An 18,566-nucleotide genomic window follows, 5' to 3' on the forward strand; every position below is an offset into this window, starting at 1 on the left:
ATTCACACTGAAGAAATGCAGGAAGCCTTCAATAATTTCTTACTATCTTAATTGTACATTTTTGTGAGGTGTCTGCATCTTCTATACAAAAGCAGGAGCACTTGGAGCATTAGAATAACATGAAACGATGAAAAGTCTTTAGGTCAGGTGGCTTTCTTTGTGCCACTTCTGGCATTTTGCTGCAAGATGATGAACTCCAGAATGAGTCTGGCTGTCCGAGAAGGCCTCTCCATCACCACAGAGTGTCCGCAGTTCTCCAGCAGATCCACTCTGCATTCAGACAAGGTCTCTGCAATCACTGCCGCTCCAGAGACATCCACCACCTGAGCAAATGCAGATGATTACCAGTATGTCTATGACAGGGATGCCAAACTAACTTTGCACTGCTCACTTTGATCTTAAGTGGTGTGGACCAGTGAAACTCTTCTTTTTGTCAGTGTAAAGAAGTTTATCTATGAATTTAATCGAAGAGGAAAAATAGTGGGAAAAAGGAACTTCTCTGTTATTTCATTTTTTAAAATTTGTTACCTATTTACTTTGGTGAAGTATAAATGGCCATGGGGGAAGTCTTTATCAGTAGCCAAAGCTGTAAAACGTATAAAAATGCAATTCAATTTACGACCTTCATATTTCCCAAAGCCGTCCAGTGGGCCAGACTGAAGTCTTTCTCAGCCCAAATCTGGTACCCGAGCTTTATGTTTGACACCCCTGCTCTATAAAGTTTCTCTTTAATAGAAAACCTGAGCCACCACTTTCAGTGTACAGCACGTGTGCACCTGGAATATGAATCTTCAGATTAGTTTAGACGCAAAACCTGCTGTGTAATCATTTATGTACTTGGAGTCATTGTGTTAGTTTACCTGGTCTTGTTTGCCCCATATCACTTGTAAAGGTGTGGTTATTAGATGCAAGTGGTCCTGTAAGGCGTATCTTGATTTCTCACCTACAATCTCCATAAAAACTAAAGAAAAAGAGAATTTACTGGAATTTTTCCACTAAACTGGAAAATACTGAAATATTTCAATACAAAGTGAACTGACCCTCTTGGTAAAATGTGTTGTGAGGCTCTCGGACATCTACCAGGCCTTGAAGGATCTAATCAGCGAAAAAGTAGCTTTAACAAAAAGTTCACAAAATAAGCCAAGCTTCGAATAACAAAGCAATTCAGTAAGACGATTACTACTCTGTATTTGTTATTTTTATAGTCTACATCATGATTGCAAATTATTAGCGCATAAAACAAAACAAAAAAAATGTATACTTGAAATTAAGGCCTGACCTGCTGAGGAATTTTAAAGCGAACATGGGAGCACAGTTTGAACATATCCTCCATCTCCTCGGGTGTAGTGGGGATCAGCGGGATGTTCAGGGTGTAATTGCTGTGTTCCAGGTCCTGCACATGATTGTCAAACTTGGTCTCACATGGATGTCTTATTCCTGCAGAATAAAATGATGATTTTGGACACAAAGTTAATTTCATGCTCTGTATTAATCGGTTTGCTATTAAAAAGGCACTATTTAATCTCCAGAGAGCCCCCGTCCTCATATGGGGACAATAAATTGTGGCTTTCCTGCACCTTATCCTTTACTCTGTTCAATAATGTGATTTATATTTTGCTAAACAGTGTCTTTATCGTGTCTTGGCATAAAATAAACCCAGTCCCAATCATTTAATGTTGCGCCCTGGGAAAATTAATTGCATAATGGGTCCAATTACAGATCCAGTCTTAGGTGGAATGTAGGGTTTATATTAGTAATTAAATATTATGTCTAGCTGAACATATTTTTTTGTCATGAAAAAAAAAGTAACAAACTAAGCAACCTTCACACTTTCAGAGCCCATATGCTGCAGAATGAGTGCTCACTTGGCCAACCAGTTGAACAGCATTTCTCAGTGGCACTACTGGTTAGCCTGACCCATATCCACCCCCCCCCCCCCCCCACCCCCACCTTCCTCCCCCCCCCCCACACACACACACACACACACACACACACACACACACACACACACACATACACACGTTCCTCCTTAGGATAAACGGAAAACCACCATAAAAGAAACACTTTGTACATTTTAAATAGTCTCCCTCATGTAAATACACTGACGTTGTCAATATCTTGGTTTTTCATACATTGCATTGTTCATATTCGGCTAACAGTGAAATGTGTTTAATAAATAAACTTACATTAAAGTTCATACTCACTTGTGTTGAGTAATTGTGAAAACAGCATTAAGTTAAATCCACATATATCTGGCATGTCAGGATGTGTCTTTATGATGTTGAATTATGTTAATTTTATTAGCCATTTTGTCAAACTTTTAAAATATAGTATGGTATTACACTACCTCTATTTTGAACAAGAAAATGAATAAAACTAACTGTATTTTGTTAACCCACTGATTCTAAAAACTTTGGATTTTCTGTTTCTACATCTTATACATCTTAGGACCCTACTCTATTTCCATTTGATCACAGAGGTGAAGTCCTTAGTTGGAGCTCTTCCTACATCTAACTTCTTTTTCTGTTTTTTTGGTAAGTTCCTTCATTTCTTTCTATCTGTCTATTAAGAAATGTGAGTGCCTGTTTAAAGTTAAAATATTCACTCTTTCCTGCATCCAGCCTCTCTTTGGACAAAGCACAAAGGGCTCATTGATGATGGTTTACACAGGAACACACAAAAGTGTTTCCATGACTTCAGAGGACAGTGTACTGACTTTCATTTCCTAAAGAATTACCACAACTCTAAGCACTGATTGCCGAAACAAGTCTTCCCTCTAAAACGTACTCCCTTTTTCTCACCATATTAGAACTGAACCCCACAAAGTGACCTTGACAGCAGACAGATTTCATCACAGCATAGTACGATTGGGCTCACGCATACACAGACACACAAACACACTGACTGACCATCTGGACAGATGAGAGTCATGCTACAGATTTCTGAGGGATAGCAGGCTGCGTAAACCCCGGCTACATTTCCCCCCATGCCGGTTCCAACCAGATGGAACTGTTTCCTGTTTAAGCGGATGGTTTCCACAAACTGAGAAGAACAAAAGACAAAAACAGAGTTTTACTGGAATGATTTAGGCACCTGACAAACACACCAACATATTTTAAAAACTATCTATTGGGTGTACCTGATGGATTCTTTTGACCTGCCCCTGAATGGAATAATCATCTATGTTGGTGCGTGTTGTCCCCTCATGGCCAGGCATGTCCACACACATAATGTGCAGATGTTTTGGCAGATACTGGAGCAGCAGAAGACAAAAAAGAACGCTTAATGTCATTAATATGAGAAATGCATTCAAGCCAAGAAAGGGTGTTTTAAGAAGAATTTCATAAACAGCACAATATGTATTTATGAAATCATTTCTAATTAATGTTTAAATTGAAATAAATTCCAGTCTTTCTCTTGGATCGTGTGACTGATGGAGCATAACTCCACTGGATAGATGTCTGACTAAAAGCATACATTCAGCCTTTCTTTGACAAAAAGTTTGAGTGTTAGCTAGTTTTAAGCTGAGTGTTAGCCCCATGAGCTATTGGGAAGTAAAATGTGATGTCTAGTGTCAGCCAAACCTTGACAACAGTGAGCCATGTGTCTTTGTGAGCAGAGAAGCCATGCAGCATTAAGATCGAAGGTCTCATTCCAGGCTTTCCTCTGTAGGAGTAACAAAAGCGATAACCACCACAATCCGCATAGCCCACCTGCAGGCCCAGAGTCCTCCTCCAGTACCTGAAAACAAGCAGGTACCATATCTGAGCTACAAAGACTTACATGCAAATTCAAATCTGGGCTTTCTTCGCTGAAATGCTTTAAAGGATTAATGATGAGGCAGATTCTTTTTCTTGGATAGTCACAGCAACTAAGACACAAGAAATATCATTAAACAAAGTATGCTAGGTAACCAATGCCACAGTTTTCAACAATGTCATTGATAAATGAATATAATCTTTAGAGCACCTTTCCAAATTAGAAACCACAAAGCGCATGACAAGAAAGGGCAAAGAAAATCCAGGTACACTATACAATATGTACATACACCACTTTGTTAGGCACACTTGTATAACTGCTTATTAACACAAATATCTAATCAGCCATCACAGGGTGAGATGCGAAAGCTCAAACCGTACATCAGAATGGAGCAGAACGGTGATTAAGTGACTTTGAGAGAATGGTCAGAAAGAGAAACTATCCAATGAGCAGCATTTGTCTGGGTGGAAATTTCCTGTTGATGTCAGAGGAGAATGGCCAGACAGCTTTGAACTAATAGGAAGGCAAAAAAAAAAACAACAACCCTAAAATAACCACTTGTTTCAACCAGAGTATCTTTGAACATTCAGCAGGCCAAACCTTGAAGCAAATGGGCTACAACAGCAGAAGATCCCATTGAGTGCCATTTCTGTCAGCTAAGGACAGAAAAATCACACAAGCTCACCAAAACTGGACAATAGAAAATTGCCCACTTTGATGAGTCTCCATTTCTGATGTGACATTCAGAGTGTATGGTCAGAATTTGGCATAAACAAGATGAAAGCATGGATCCATCCTGCCTTGTACTAATAGTTCAGGCTGCTAGTTGTGCAGTGGTGTGGGGAATATTTTCTTGGCACACTTGGTACCAGTTGAGCATTGTTCTAAATATTGCTACCTATTTGAGTATTGTTGCCATGACTATCCCTTTATGGCCACAGTGTACTCATCTTCTTATAGCTTCAATATAATGCACCATGTCACTAAGCTAGAATCAGGCTCCAATTACAATGAGTTCACTATACTCAAATGACTCAGTCCCCACATCCCAGTCCAATAGAGCCCCAGTGAGTGGGGTAATGGAAGCCAGCAAATCTGCTGTAACTATGTGATGCCATCATGTCAATATGGACCAAAATCTTTCAAGGATGTTTCCAGCATCATGTTAAATCTATGCCACAAAGAATCAAGGCAGTTCTAAAGGCAAAAAGGGGGTCCAGCCCAGTACTAGCAAGGTGTACCTAACAAAGTGGCTGTTGAGTGTAAATCATAGATTCAATCAGATAGAAACATCAATAATGTGATTAAACCTCATCCTGGATTAAGTTAGCATTCCAAACCAAACATTCTGACTGACACATAAAAATATATCATAGAATAGTATAAAATATAAATTGAAGCACAGCACAAGAAAGTCATCTACATTACCAGTAATACACTTTAATTAATGCAGAGGGCCAGAGAAGAAAGGAAGCCAGAAAGGCCAGGATGGGAATAGCCAGTGTTCCTCCAGCAATAATACACAGGTTCACCACATCCAGATCAGCTGCCATGGCTCAACTGAAAATAAATGAACACAAACTCACGCATTGTCCTTCTGGGGAGAAATCTGTTAAATAAATTCCACATAATTTCCATATTTAGTTAAGACTATAAATAAAGGGATGTCTTTAGGATGTGCATGTGCACAAAATAACATGATACAAGCTGTAAAATAACTAAAGCGCGCTTCTATAACAAAACACACATGCTAAAAAAAACTGTAAAAACTTACCTTTGAGATGATTTCCCCTCCTTTCTTCTATCTCAGGCGGGAGCATCAAAAGTGATTTTGTTAAATAGGTGCACAGCATGCACACTCTACAACATTTATTTCTGCTATTTTTATGTGCAGAAAGTATCAGTGGTTAACTAATATTTCTAAAATGAAAAGCGCCTGTTGCAGAGGGCAGTTATTCGTTTCAGATTATGCCTGCTCTGAATAAACTCATTGATTCTCATCGTCGGGGTAAAATAGGCCACTCCATCATTGGGTCGATCATTTAAAGTGAACACAGGCCAAGCTTTGTGCAGACAAGATAAATTGGGGTTCTGAATCAGACTTTAAATACTGAAAAAATAATTTTTTAGTGTGTATGACAGACCTGTCTTACTTCCATCTGGGACGAATCCCAGAAATAAATGTGCACTTTCATAAAAGGTGCCTCGTTTGGTCAGATGCAGTGGCACTCACTATTTTTTACTGACACGGTTAGTCTGAGAGTGCCACATCAAATTACAAGCTGAAGCTTAAGGCTAAAACTAACCACTGGGTGTCATTATAGAGGCAGACTGTTTCCTGCAGTGTGTGGTAAAGTTTCAAGGGTCCTTTGCACAGGGTGTCGTGAGGACCTAACTTTAAGATGTCGTCACTTCCAGTTCAGTGGGGATTGAGGCTTTTAGGGAATTGGATACAGATTTCATTTGCAGATGTGAGCGACAGAATATCACATCTTTGCAGACATGCTGCCCTACTGCATTGATGCTGACTCATCAGACTTCCCCCAGTGCTGTGTACATTTCTATATTTATTTTTCTATATTTATCCAATGCATAGAGATGTGTCAAAAATATATACAGATAAAAACATGAAGCAGAAAAATAAATCATAACCCTAAAAATTAAAACTACATTTTCCAGTTATTTTCAACTAGATTAAATCTGCTCAACTAAACTTTGCAAAGTAACACTGGGTGTGATTCTGATTTAGAATTAATCAGCAGTGTTTTTCTGTTTATCACCTTGTGTGCATCAGTCCAATCAGAGTCTAAAGGTCTGTAAAGCACACAGTACTGACAACTGTTAAATAAACAGCTGATAACTGCTGTTGGGAAAGTGACGTTCAGCTTCTGAGATCTGCTAAAAACGCCCGAGCTGTTCATTATACTGTGATTTTAGTAAACTGGTTTAATCATTGTGGTTATTCACAAACGATGTCAAAATTTAAACTGAACCCAATACAAAACAAGGATTACAGAGTAAAAAGGCTGAAGTTCACAGATGCCACTCTGCTGCATCTCTGGTCCACTACAGATGACCTACATGCAAAGTAGAGCAGAACAAATGGACACGGCAATGCTGCAGAGGGGCTCGCCTTGCATGGGAATGATTCTCATATTTGAGTGTATATAGGATGGAGGGGATGCTCCCAGTCTGCTCGCTTTGACTACATCACGTTAGCCGTCGTATTATGTCCTGAGAGGAATACTTGGTGGAGCAAAGCTGGCAGAACAAAAAAAAAGAAAAGCAATGTAGCGACACAAAAACGTGTCACGATGACACATTCACACAGGTCAGCTGTTTTGCTGGGAACAACGACCTCATTGTGAAATTTTAAATTTGCCAATAGGATCGTGTTGAGAAACACTCGGCCTCATCCTTAAAGAGTAACTGTGAGTGTTTGGGTTGCTTTAAGGGAGTTGCTGCAGTGAGTGTTTGTCTCCCAGCAGAAAGACAACCACACAGGCATGGATCGATTAGTGAAGGAGCTTAAAAGACCAAGAATCCCTTCATTTGAGCCTCAGTTCAGAAGTGATCAGTAACATTTCTTCATGGAAAATAAACAACTACTAGAAATCGTAAAATTATTCATTGGAAGAAAATAACTAATGGGGTTGTCTGACTATTTTAGAAGAGTATCTTTTGCGTACATTTTCTGCTTGTATGGTTTTGTGTCACGCTTCCATGATACAATTCAATAAAGTTGGAGGGAAAAAAAAAAGAAAAAGTCAAAATCAAAGCAGCAGAGACTGCAAGGTCTGTACTCTGATGCTGAGGGTCCATCTGGTCACAATTTCTGGAACAGTTTGTTTGTGGTGGCAACCTTGTTTAACCCTGATGTGCTCCAACTTTGCATTCTAGGATGTGGAGGAATTAAACTCAACAGAATCAATGGTCTCACCTGGACTAGCATCACACCTTCATTTGAGCCTTCTGTGTTTATCATTTCTACGATAGACACATCTAACTAAAGAGCAGAGTGAAGGTTCTCCCGCGGTTTTCTTACATGTACTTTGGCTTACATTTCCCCCTCCCTCTTTCAAAGGAAATGAAACTGATGAGAAATACAACAAGTTCCCCCACTCTGCATCTGATTCATATCAGAGCAAACTGACTATATGTTTGGAAATGCCCTTAGCCGTAAAGGATTAACCCTTTAAATACAGTTTATGACACAACCTGTGTTGCAGCTATGTAGTGTTCAGTTGAAGCAGAGATAATCCTGTTGACATCACCAGGTATATTTTGCCAAAAAGTGGCGAATAAGCTGAAACTCTAATTTAAAAGAAAAAAAACAAACAAAAACAAAAATGTTTTTCAAAAAAAGAAGTGAAAAAAGTGAAATCTATTAGCTCTGGGAGAATCAGGCATAGTTTGTCCTGTTTTCCAGGATTGTCTAATCCATTTAATCCTATGATCATGACAGCCTATACAATGCAGGACTAGTTATAAATGAGATGACCTATGTACAAGGATTTTTGTCTTAATTCCCACATTGATACCAGCTTTTGCTTTGCTTGTTGAAAAACAGGATGACGTTCAAGCTGATCAGTCTCGTCTGCCACTCTACGCCTCTATGCAAATAGAAGGTAAAATGCAGGCTGATGCCTGTCTACATGTTGACTTTACAACAGCACATGCTTTTCAGGTGATACACACCTTTTACCTAACAAAACATTACTCTCAGCATTAACCATTTTCTTTAAATGTCAACTGCAACACATAGTGTGATAGAAAAGGGAGGGAAAAACAGCAGATATGAGACCAAACTTAACCCTTCCTGGATGACAGGAGCGATATCAATATTCTAAAATGCTACAGAAAAGATATGACCTCCGGCAATTTGTCTACATGAAGACAATGGATGAATGAACGGATGGATGAAGATAATGGTTATTTAGGAGAAACAGAAGCCACCCTCTACTGTCTTCAGAATGAATTCCCTGTTGCATAGATTCAACAAGGTTCTGTAAATATTAGTCAGAGATTATGGTCCATATTTGAGTACAAAATTGAGTACAGTGAACTCATCGCAATGTTCAAGAAACAAGTTTGACATGATCTGAGCTTTGTGACATGGCATGTTACCTTGCTACAGGCAACCATCAGAAGATGGGTACAGTGTGGTAATCAAGTGGTGGCCAACAACAATATTCAGGTAGTTTGTAGTTTAAATAATGAGCTATTACACCACTACCACCAATCTCAACTACTTGTACAAGACACGGTGGATTGATGCTTTCATCTCTGTCCATCCATCCATTCACGTTAGTTATGTCAATTCTGACCTCATGTCTGAATAGACTTCTTCCAATTTTCTTCTGTTCAGTTTTGATGGACCCATGTGAATTGAGAGATTAGAGGATGCTTTAGATGTTAACGGTGCTGGAGCGGTTTAAATCATAAATATACAACAGACTCCAATTTGTAATAACAAACACACACCCATTAGTGCAACTGCAGGAATGATCAGGATGACCTCAAATTTACTGTTTCTTAACAGTAGCATTTCCTCTTTTTCAAAGTTTGATATGGGCAATTGTGGCTCAAGAGTTGGGAGTTCGCCTTGTAATCGGAAGGTTGCTGGTTCGAGCCCTGGCTTGGACAGTGTCGGTCGTTGTGTCCTTGGGCAAGACACTTCACCTGTTGCCTACTTGTGGTGGTCAGAGGGCCCAGTGGCACCAGTGTCCAGCAGCTTCGCCTCTGTCAGTGCGCCCCAGGGTGGCTACAATGTAGCTTGCCATCACCAGTGTGTGAATGGGTGGATGACTGGATGTGTAAAGCGCTGTACAAATACAGGCCATTTACCTTTTTTTTTTTTTTTACCATGTTGTGTATTCAAAGATGTTCTTCTGCATACCTTAGATGTAACAGCTGGTTGCCCTCTTACCCTCTGACTTCAACAAGGCATTTTCTCTGCAGCTCATTTTGTGCCATTCATATGCTTGGTTTGAAATTGAGCGTGTAATCTTAACTATGCCTACTTGCCTAAACACACTGAGCTGCTGCCACATGATTGGCTAATGATATAACTGTGTTAGCGAGCAGGTGAACAGGTGTGCCTAATGAAATGACTCTATGTGTTTAATTATACATTTTAGGTTTCCCCATGCATGCAATAATTTCAGCAACCCTGCCCCTTAAGTTAATTTAGCATTCATGATCATAAAACTGAAATGAAAAGTTAAACAAAACAAACAAACAAAAACAGAAAAAAGCAAAGCAGAAACTAAATACAGATAAGTACAGATAAGTACAACTGCAGTCTAGACAACGGCCACATAAATGAAGAAAATGGATCTAAATGTATGTTTCTGCAATTTTCTTTAATGGTTCTCTGTTGAGAAAAAACAAACAAGATAAACTCCTGCTCAGCTCAATTCTGTCTGAAACGCTATCTATTTTCACATAGATAACAGTTACACCAACTCTTTGCAGTTCCCATCACTAATGCAGTTACCCATCTATGGCTTTCATTACACACTCCATTAGGGGGTGTTATTGTGACAATCTCCATTATTATGACAATTACATAGAAGTGCTACATTTAGAGCTCAAGTGATCCACCTAAAACATTATCATAAATACTAATAATTAGTTGAGTTTGTGGCATATTTATTTATTTTTTACATTCATCCATATTCCCAATCAAAACTGTAAACTTGACTAGACTTCCTGTAAATAACGGACGTACAAACTTACTTTGCACACAAAAATCACATTCTTTTATTAACTTCTCTGCCATCTAAAATAGAGCATCTTAAAAATTAAACAGTTAAATATGAGCCCTCCGAGTTAATAGTGCAGATATGATAAGGAGGGCAAGTTCTGACACCTGAAGACAAATATGGATTTCCTTGTGTGTGTGCGTGGGTGGGTGGGTGGGTGCGTGTGTATGCATGAATGAGTCGCCCTCAGGTCCTGAAGAGCACGGCAGCAGTCACAGCTGTCAGAGCCACAGCAACCACAGGCCCCCAGATCATCCACAGTTTCTGGAATAAGTGGCAACACAGAAATAGAAAGTTGAGCAACAGCAAATAAACATGCACCCATTTTGGATCACCAAAGCTTTGACAGAGGGAGCCACTGAGATCAAGGCAGTGCACAAATACAAACAGCGCTTGCAGATAAAGATAAGCATTATCAAACACCAACTGTGAGAAACAGTTGTTAAGCATTAGCCATCCAGGCAGGACAAACAGATGTCAGATGTTGAAGCTGTATGATTAGAGAGGTTAGATTTCTGAAGAATTTTTTTTTTTTCCTGGGGGATTTTCCCCTGAGGAAGGCATTCTCGGGAATGAGGAAAACCTGATTAAATCATGCAATGGTCTAAGAGACACTGATGAGGATGAAAAGATGTAGGCCAACTTGACAGGAGTAATGTGTACCTTGCTACCACAATGCGCCGAAGCACCAATACAGCAAAGCCAGGATAAGGCCGATGACTATGGCTTGAACAGGCAGCAATAGGGATGTCTACAGAAGGGAAGGGATATTATAGTAATCAACTGCAATGGGACATACTTTGGTTGGTTTATTATTAGATCCCTCAGTCAGTTCTCTACGCCTGTAACTAGTATTTATACAAATCTCAGTCACACACGGCTGTCAGTGTGTCATTGTTAGTTCACACATACAGATACAAAGGAGCTGGACCTTTATGGCCTCATAAATCCGTAGTTGTGTGTCCGGTGTGTGTTGTGTTTAGTACAGAGTTGACATCCTACATATCAGTGTTACTATACACGGTCATGTTTATCTCCTGTTGTACAGCATAGTTTGCTGAGTTTTTTTCCCACCTTTTTGTATTTGCTGAAGATTTAAGCTGTCAGGTATGCCTGGCATTTAAGTCCATTATCTGAAATGGAAGTGATACAGTTGCATGGTGCTCTCACCTCAGCTTAGCTACCAAATAGCAGCCGTCTGGCACAGCTTTTTGAATCCATATGTGTGAATGGCCCATAAAAGCAACACTAATAGACACTGGATGACTAGAGGGGAGCATATGTGCTAAAATAAAAAAAGAGATAATATTTGTGAATCTTACAATAAGATTCATCTTTTATATCTGGAGATGCTGCGCAAACAGATGCTGAACAAAAGGGGAACATTGGAAATGAAGCCCATGCCCCCCCCCAAAACAGAAACTGCTAAAGAAGTTATTGCCCCTGAAAATAAAAGTGCAGATGATTGTTTCCACACTCAATATATTATTTTTTAAACCTGTTATATATCATTATACACGATGCCATTCATATATTAGGGTAAAATGCCTTCCTGTTTTTGCTGTGCGTTTGATAGATGAGTACTCACCTTTGTCCCTTTTCCTTGCAGTTCCTCCATGTTGGCTCTGCATGCCTCGAGTTCATCTGTAACCAATTGTTTTTCCTGCTCAACCTTCTCGTATTTTTCCTTGAGGTCTGACAGCTCCGTCCTAGCCTCCTCGTACTGCACGAAGCAAATTAAACATTTAATTCAAATATACACTCATCAGTTTAGATTAATTTAAAGTTTTTAGTTTGATGGTATTGTGTAATGCTTTTGAGGAACAGTTTCTGTTGCCATTTACAAGATAAACCAGTCTTTCCTGCAATGCTTAACTGCTGAATTTTCTATACATGAGCTAATTAGGGTGAGGTGCAGTCCTTATATAAGGGACAACATTATTCCCTCCTTCCCCCCCTCATTCATTCATTGTGTCAAAGATGACCCAACTATGCTTTCTACTACTTAGCACTGCCACTCCTCATTAACTGACAGCAGCCAGTGATCCCCATACAAACCTAGAGTAGGTATTGCCCCTGGACAGCACGCAGCAACCTGTGAACTATCTGGGTGGGATCTTTTTTCGTTGTTGTTGTTTTTTTGGGAAGAAGCATGGACTTTCTTTATAATGTCAGTAAGAGTCATAGATTTATTGACACAAGTGTCTTAAAGGCTTCAGAGAAAGTCATTAAGGCTCCGTGATGGCTTCACCATTCAACTGTGGTGGATGTGACTTTGTTCTGACCTAGATGACGCCAACATCGTCTCAAAATAGAAAGCTCTAAATTCTCAGCAATGATCACTCAGAGACACTTTTAGTCATGGGAGAATGTGAGTTTTCTAAAATAGTGCAGTTGTCCTCATCATCCCATCATGAGGTATTTCTGCGCAATCTTAGATGATGAGAAGAAATACAATAAAGTACCTTGAGTAGACGACTTTGAGAACAGCTGCCCGTCTCATACAGCTGTAAATGTCCTGAATGGCAACAATTTGCAGTACTTCTTTTGTAAATTGGTTGTTAACAGCAAATTTCTTTAAATTATGTTACATGAGATTAAATAAAATGAAAGCATTAAAAGGTTTCTTCAAGACACTTCAGTCTTAGTTTGCTCAAAGTTATTTGAGTTCCACATTGATTTTACTGTCCTGCATTAATAATTTGAGTAAAAACCAGATTCTTGTAACTCTGTTGGATATTGCAACTGCTAATAATGCCAAAAACAAATCAAGTGATTTTAATTTGCTCACTTTAAATCACACAAAACTGAGAAGCGCATCATATCAGAGCACCAATTACAAGTACATGTTCTTGAGTCTTGATTTTTAGTCAAATGGCAGTTTGACCATGAAACCGAAGCAACAACATAAAAAGTTTTGACTAATGTGTTATCATAGCCAGGATGTGTTCATATTTAAACTTAAATCACTGAAAAAATGGGAGAACTGGGAATTTTCCAGAAATTATGACTTTACATTGCCTAAAAAAGTTAAATGTAAATCTAAAATGTAATAAGTAATATTGCTAAAGTTATATTCCACTATCCTGATAATACGTTGTCCTTGTATTTCTAATTCTCCTAGGCTTTGTGGTAACTTGCCATTTATTGTAATAAGAGTGTAATTTGACTTTCTTTCAAAACCTCCCCTTTCCCACAGTGTCCCAAAGTAATTTCATAAATACTGCAACAGCTTGTCAGCATTGGCCCTCTAAAGCAGCACGGTCAGCAGCACACTGGCAGCAGCTACAGTCTTCCAATAGCCTCTAAACTGGATCAGTTCTGCCACAGATATACATTCAGAACCACTACCATTTAGCTAGAAAAACTAAAATGCAAAAATTCAAGTGAAAACTAACAGGACTGAAGTCCAAATCAAATTTGGACAGCATTAATGAGTAAAACATGTGTGTGCTTATAAGGCCTGTCAGTTGCAGGACTGTATTAAAAGCCATCCAAGTCAGAGAGGGTTCACTTTTCACATTTGAGATAGAAGTATTCATCTGCATGACACCCACTAAGATACTGGACACCTAAGGTTGATGTCTCAACTTTTGAGGGGCGTACCTCTCTTTGCAGAGCCTTGCTGCGGCTGTCTGCCTCATCCAGTTGGGTTTGCAGTGTGGTGCTATCCTGCTGGTGCTGGAGCTGCAGGGCTACCTGGCTCTTTTCCATCTCCTGCCAGGTCTGTTCAAGGGATCCAAGGCTATTTTTCAGCTCAGTGTTCTGGGCACGCAAACTACCAGAAGCAAAACAAAACTGAGTTCAATATGTAAAAGATGAGAGAAAAAAATTATGTAGTATCGTGTAAATCAAAACACGTGGGTGCTGATTAAAACAGATGAGACAGAGGGAGCACGAAGGTGGGGGTAAGAGCTCCCAGTAATGTAGATCAGTGCACCGACCTGGCAAGGTCCTTCTCCAGCTGCTGCTGTTTCTGCAGGGCTGCCTCCTTCTCAGTGCGCAGTGCTGCACATTCACTCTGCAGGTTGCTTTTGTCTTTCTGGTGAGTCTTCAGGAGTTCCTCATTCTCAGCCCTGAGGGAAGCACATTCACTCTGCAGACTGCTTTTTTCCTTCTGGTGCTTATTTACGATATCCTGTTTCTCAGATCGAAGAACAGAACATTCTTTGTGAAGGCCATTACACTCCACCTGCATGGACTGAAGTTCACTGGCTGTAAAAAGAAACGAGCAAGGTTTATGTAACAATGCTGTTTTTTAACAGATTGTATGTCCTTGATTTGCCTACAGATAAAGCAAAAACTACCAAAAAACATGTTTTTAATTATACTTTGATTCACCAGTGTATAAGTATGAAGAGAAGTCTGCTTGTTAGAAACAAAATACATAGAGAGCGAGTAGGCCTCATGTCTTGGACAAGGAATGGTAATATTATTTGATTTATTAATACACAGTTCATTTCCATGTAAGAATTATTTTCAGTGCAAATGCTCCATTTCATGCGTTTATAACTACCAGGGGCACCGTGTAGTACCTTGTATTTCTGCAGTTTTCTGCCACTGCTTGCTCTGCTGCTGAAGGTCACGCTGCAGGTTGTCAATCTCACGCTCGTACTTGTTGGCCGTTTGACGCCATTTGTCCAGATCATTGGAGACAGTCGCCAGGTTAGACTGGACGGCAGCAACGTCACGGTCCCGCTCGGCAGCTGCTGCCTCCAGGGCACGTTTCAGCGACTTCACTTCATCACGTGCGCTTTGTAGCTCATCGTGTGAGCTGGAGGAGACGTCTATCTGCTCTCTGAGAACACCCATCTCATCATGGAGCTGCCGCAGCTGACCTGTCCAAACCGGAGTCAGTGTTTGAATTAGAGACAGTGTCAATTTTAAAAAAAGATTAATATTATGCATATGCTTCTAATCCACAAATAGATGTACCTTCAAGAAGTTTTATCTGTTTGGCAGAATCATCAGCTTGTTTTTTCTTCTCCTTTGTCTCTTCCTCCAGGATACCTACACAGCATTTAATTGTACAAGTCATGTCATTTATTTGGTGTTGGGTGCATGCACACATGTGTGAATGCAATAGAAAATGGAGTGGATGGTCCTATTTAACATTGGAGATGTGGCGTGTCACCTTGTAGCTCCATGCATTTATGTTTCTCTGTGTTAGCTAGGTCCTTGGCCTCTCGAAGTTCATCAGTCAAGCGCTGAATGATTTTTTCAGAGTCACCAGAGGAGCCCATCTTTGCCTTGGTCAGATCATCTAATGAAGAAGAAAAAAAATGGGGATCCCAGTTAGAAGAATCATGATCTTAACATGGACAGGCTCCATACATTTGCCATAAAACTACAAAAATAATGAAATGTTTGACAGTTTTACTTTTACTGCAGTCCCAAATATTTAACCAGGACTGACATACTAGATGATTTCCCAAGATATTCAAAATGGGCCTATTACATAAAATAATTGCTAACCCAGAAATAGAAACAAGTGTCTTATCTACACTTTTTTCATTCCAAATTATCCATTACCCCAGTCACATATGAGTCTGTAGCGATTCTACATTACTCATTAATAGTACCTAAACAATGCACAAAGGTAATAGGCTTGCCAGCGTTGTCAAGGGTCTGTTGTGTTTCCTGGAGGTGGAAACAGGCTCCACAAATACTTGTGCTTTGCAAATGCCTAGTGAATATCTCGAGCCCCTAATCTACCACAGCTAGGAAAAGAGATGACCTCATCCCAGAACGAACATTTGGCAGGGGACAGGTCAAGCATGTGCACCATAAATGGAGACGCACCAGAACCTGAACTGCCCTGAAATCCAATATTTATTGTGAAAACTGTGTCTACATCCATCAAACATGGCTACATAATCACACGAAAATCCACATGATTGTAAAAATGTTAGCAGGCGGTATTGATAAGTGTCCCTAAAATGAAGCGGTGTGAAACAAAGGCTGAGAGCTGGTGACACCCTCTGACTCGAGCACATGACCACCCCGCTGTGTGCCAGACAAAGCATGGGGGGACAGTGTGATTGTGTGTTCCTTCATATGCGAGTGAGTGGGCACCCTGTGAGTATGCAATCTGTATTCACTTTCTGTGAAAGATGAATGCCCTACAAAGACAGCACAGGGAATAAAGGGTATTTCAAATGAGGGTGCAACATGTTATCTTTAGCGAGATTAGTTATTACGGCAAAAATGTCTTAGTGTCACAGAATGACACCTGACAGCATAGTAATGGAATTAGTCTGTGTGTAAAAATACCTTGCAGACTAGTTGGGAATATTGAGCATCACACTGCCTCAAGTGACGACAGGAAAGAAAAAAATTGAGGAGAAAGTCTTTTTTTAGCTCCGGTGCTGAAGGCTAGACCCATCGTGGCCCATCTTCGCCTGCTGTCTGTTTCCTTCTCATCGAATGTGACAGCATTCTTTAACTGAATCAGGGGGTTAGCACCACTCGCACGGAAAGTCTACAGTATTCCTTTTAAACTGCTGATCATAAAGGGAGATCATTTTACAGCTAACAAATATTCTTTATGCAGCTGAATCTCAAATATCTTCATCTCTCTGAATTACTGAGGTACACTATTGTTGTGAGGACACTGTTTGCTTTGTGCTCCCTATATATTGTGCAGTGAAGCATTACAAATTCATTCATCATGCAAAATTTATTCAGTCACCAACGTACTTGCACTTTTTCCTATGAATGTCCCCGTCGATTTTCATATTCGCTATATTGCGCCATCATTGCGCTGTCCTTTGCATTCTATTCTTATTAGTCACCCTAAATGTCATAGCTAACACACATCAGTCAGCTGACATGCCCTCTGTGCAAAGAGACTCCATCTTCTAATAAGCTGTTGACACAGGAGACACTAGCCTCTAAAACAAGGCCATCTACAGCACTGTAAGCTCTAAAAGCCATCCAGCTGTCCTTACAGGGCCAGACACTCATTTTAAGTGTGACTCAGGGTTTTCCACCCCCCTTTCCACACTCAGTTAGCGAGATGTGCTGTGTCAGGTAGGAGCCATTAGAGGAGCAAAACAATGCAAAGTCATTCACTTCAAATCAGTGGTGTCTATATTTACCTTTAATCACAGATACGTTATTCAAGGGATCACTCAGCTCTTTCTCATCCATTTTCTTATCTATAACAACATAACAAAAAAACAAAAAAAAAACAAGACATATCACATGCACAGATAAAGAAAGAAAGCTTTAAATGAAATTAATATTGCTTAAAAAGACCCCAAACAGACCTGACAAAATCTTTTGTTCTTTTTCTCACTGTTAGATTTGAGATGTTTTTAATTGTAAACACAAAAATGTTTGAACACACAAATACTACTGGAAGAGACAGGTGCAGAGAGCTGCTAGGGAAGAAGGATTTTAGGAGTATGTTACAGTAAAATAATTAATGAAGGGGTTAAGAATAAAACTTAACAGGAAAATATTACCTTAGATTATCCAGGAGCTGCGGTAATCAGTGTGCTGAGGCTACAGCAGTCCCTGACATGAAGAACTCTTCTCCAACTATGAGGTTTGTTCAGATGCGAAACGGACCAGTCCAAACTTGAGGGGGGTGGACAGTGATGACAGACACTTTGTACCAGACCTTCCTGCTATTGGTGGGCTGAAGCCAGTGAGGGGGAAAAATTAAACAGGGTAAAGTAAACAGTAAAGTAGCTTAAATATGATCCTAATGCTACACTAGAGACGCGTCAGATGGGCGTCCTTAAAAATTTGATCCCCCCCTCTTTTGTGGCTCAGGTCCTCAGCCCCTCCACACTGGGTCATGTATCCAAGTAGGGCATCTCGGAAGCTGCAGCTGCATACTGACACAGAGAGGTTTTGTTCAGGGGGCTGAGCTGCTCTCTGGCTGGTTGGTACTGATGTAAAAACCTACAGGATGGCAGTGAATAGGGACTGCCAGCGTAGGAGTGTGTTTCTTGCATTCACTTCCTCTCTTGTTTTGTCCTGTATTTCACTGGGTTTTCACTTTATACCAATTACTGTCTTTTAGGGTTA

General features: G+C 40.0%; 2 protein-coding genes across 5 annotated transcripts in view; both read right to left on the reverse strand.

Annotated features, from left to right (window-relative positions):
• Positions 1–42: 42 nt before the first annotated feature.
• On the reverse strand, positions 43–5,312 carry abhd6b (abhydrolase domain containing 6, acylglycerol lipase b; the record flags this gene model as incomplete). Its single annotated transcript, XM_080900151.1, has 8 exons — positions 43–323; positions 861–961; positions 1,041–1,095; positions 1,280–1,437; positions 2,910–3,042; positions 3,140–3,253; positions 3,585–3,741; positions 5,188–5,312. The coding sequence occupies 8 exons, from the start codon at positions 5,310–5,312 to the stop codon at positions 144–146; spliced, it is 1,023 nt and encodes a 340-aa protein (XP_080756277.1). The 3' UTR covers positions 43–143.
• A 4,793-nt stretch (positions 5,313–10,105) lies between these two features.
• The window catches only part of slmapb (sarcolemma associated protein b), a 9,852-nt gene continuing 1,391 nt past the window's right edge, over positions 10,106–18,566 (reverse strand). The window contains exons 2-11 of one of the 4 annotated variants that reach the window (XM_080897906.1): positions 17,996–18,171; positions 17,627–17,686; positions 15,661–15,789; positions 15,462–15,536; positions 15,062–15,364; positions 14,471–14,741; positions 14,133–14,304; positions 12,115–12,249; positions 11,190–11,277; positions 10,106–10,790 (exon numbers count right to left, since the gene is read on the reverse strand). In XM_080897906.1, the coding sequence (XP_080754032.1) occupies positions 11,194–11,277; positions 12,115–12,249; positions 14,133–14,304; positions 14,471–14,741; positions 15,062–15,364; positions 15,462–15,536; positions 15,661–15,789; positions 17,627–17,678 (1,221 nt within the window). In that variant the 5' untranslated portion in view covers positions 17,679–17,686; positions 17,996–18,171 and the 3' untranslated portion in view covers positions 10,106–10,790; positions 11,190–11,193. Of the gene's footprint in view, positions 10,791–11,189; positions 11,278–12,114; positions 12,250–14,132; positions 14,305–14,470; positions 14,742–15,061; positions 15,365–15,461; positions 15,537–15,660; positions 15,790–17,626; positions 17,687–17,995 lie in introns of all 4 variants that reach the window. The other 3 variants (XM_080897905.1, XM_080897908.1, XM_080897907.1) reach the window with 3 other exon arrangements.

Source organism: Rhamphochromis sp. 'chilingali' (genome assembly GCF_963969265.1).
Source record: "Rhamphochromis sp. 'chilingali' genome assembly, chromosome: 12".
In the NCBI taxonomy this organism is placed as follows: domain Eukaryota; kingdom Metazoa; phylum Chordata; class Actinopteri; order Cichliformes; family Cichlidae; genus Rhamphochromis; species Rhamphochromis sp. 'chilingali'.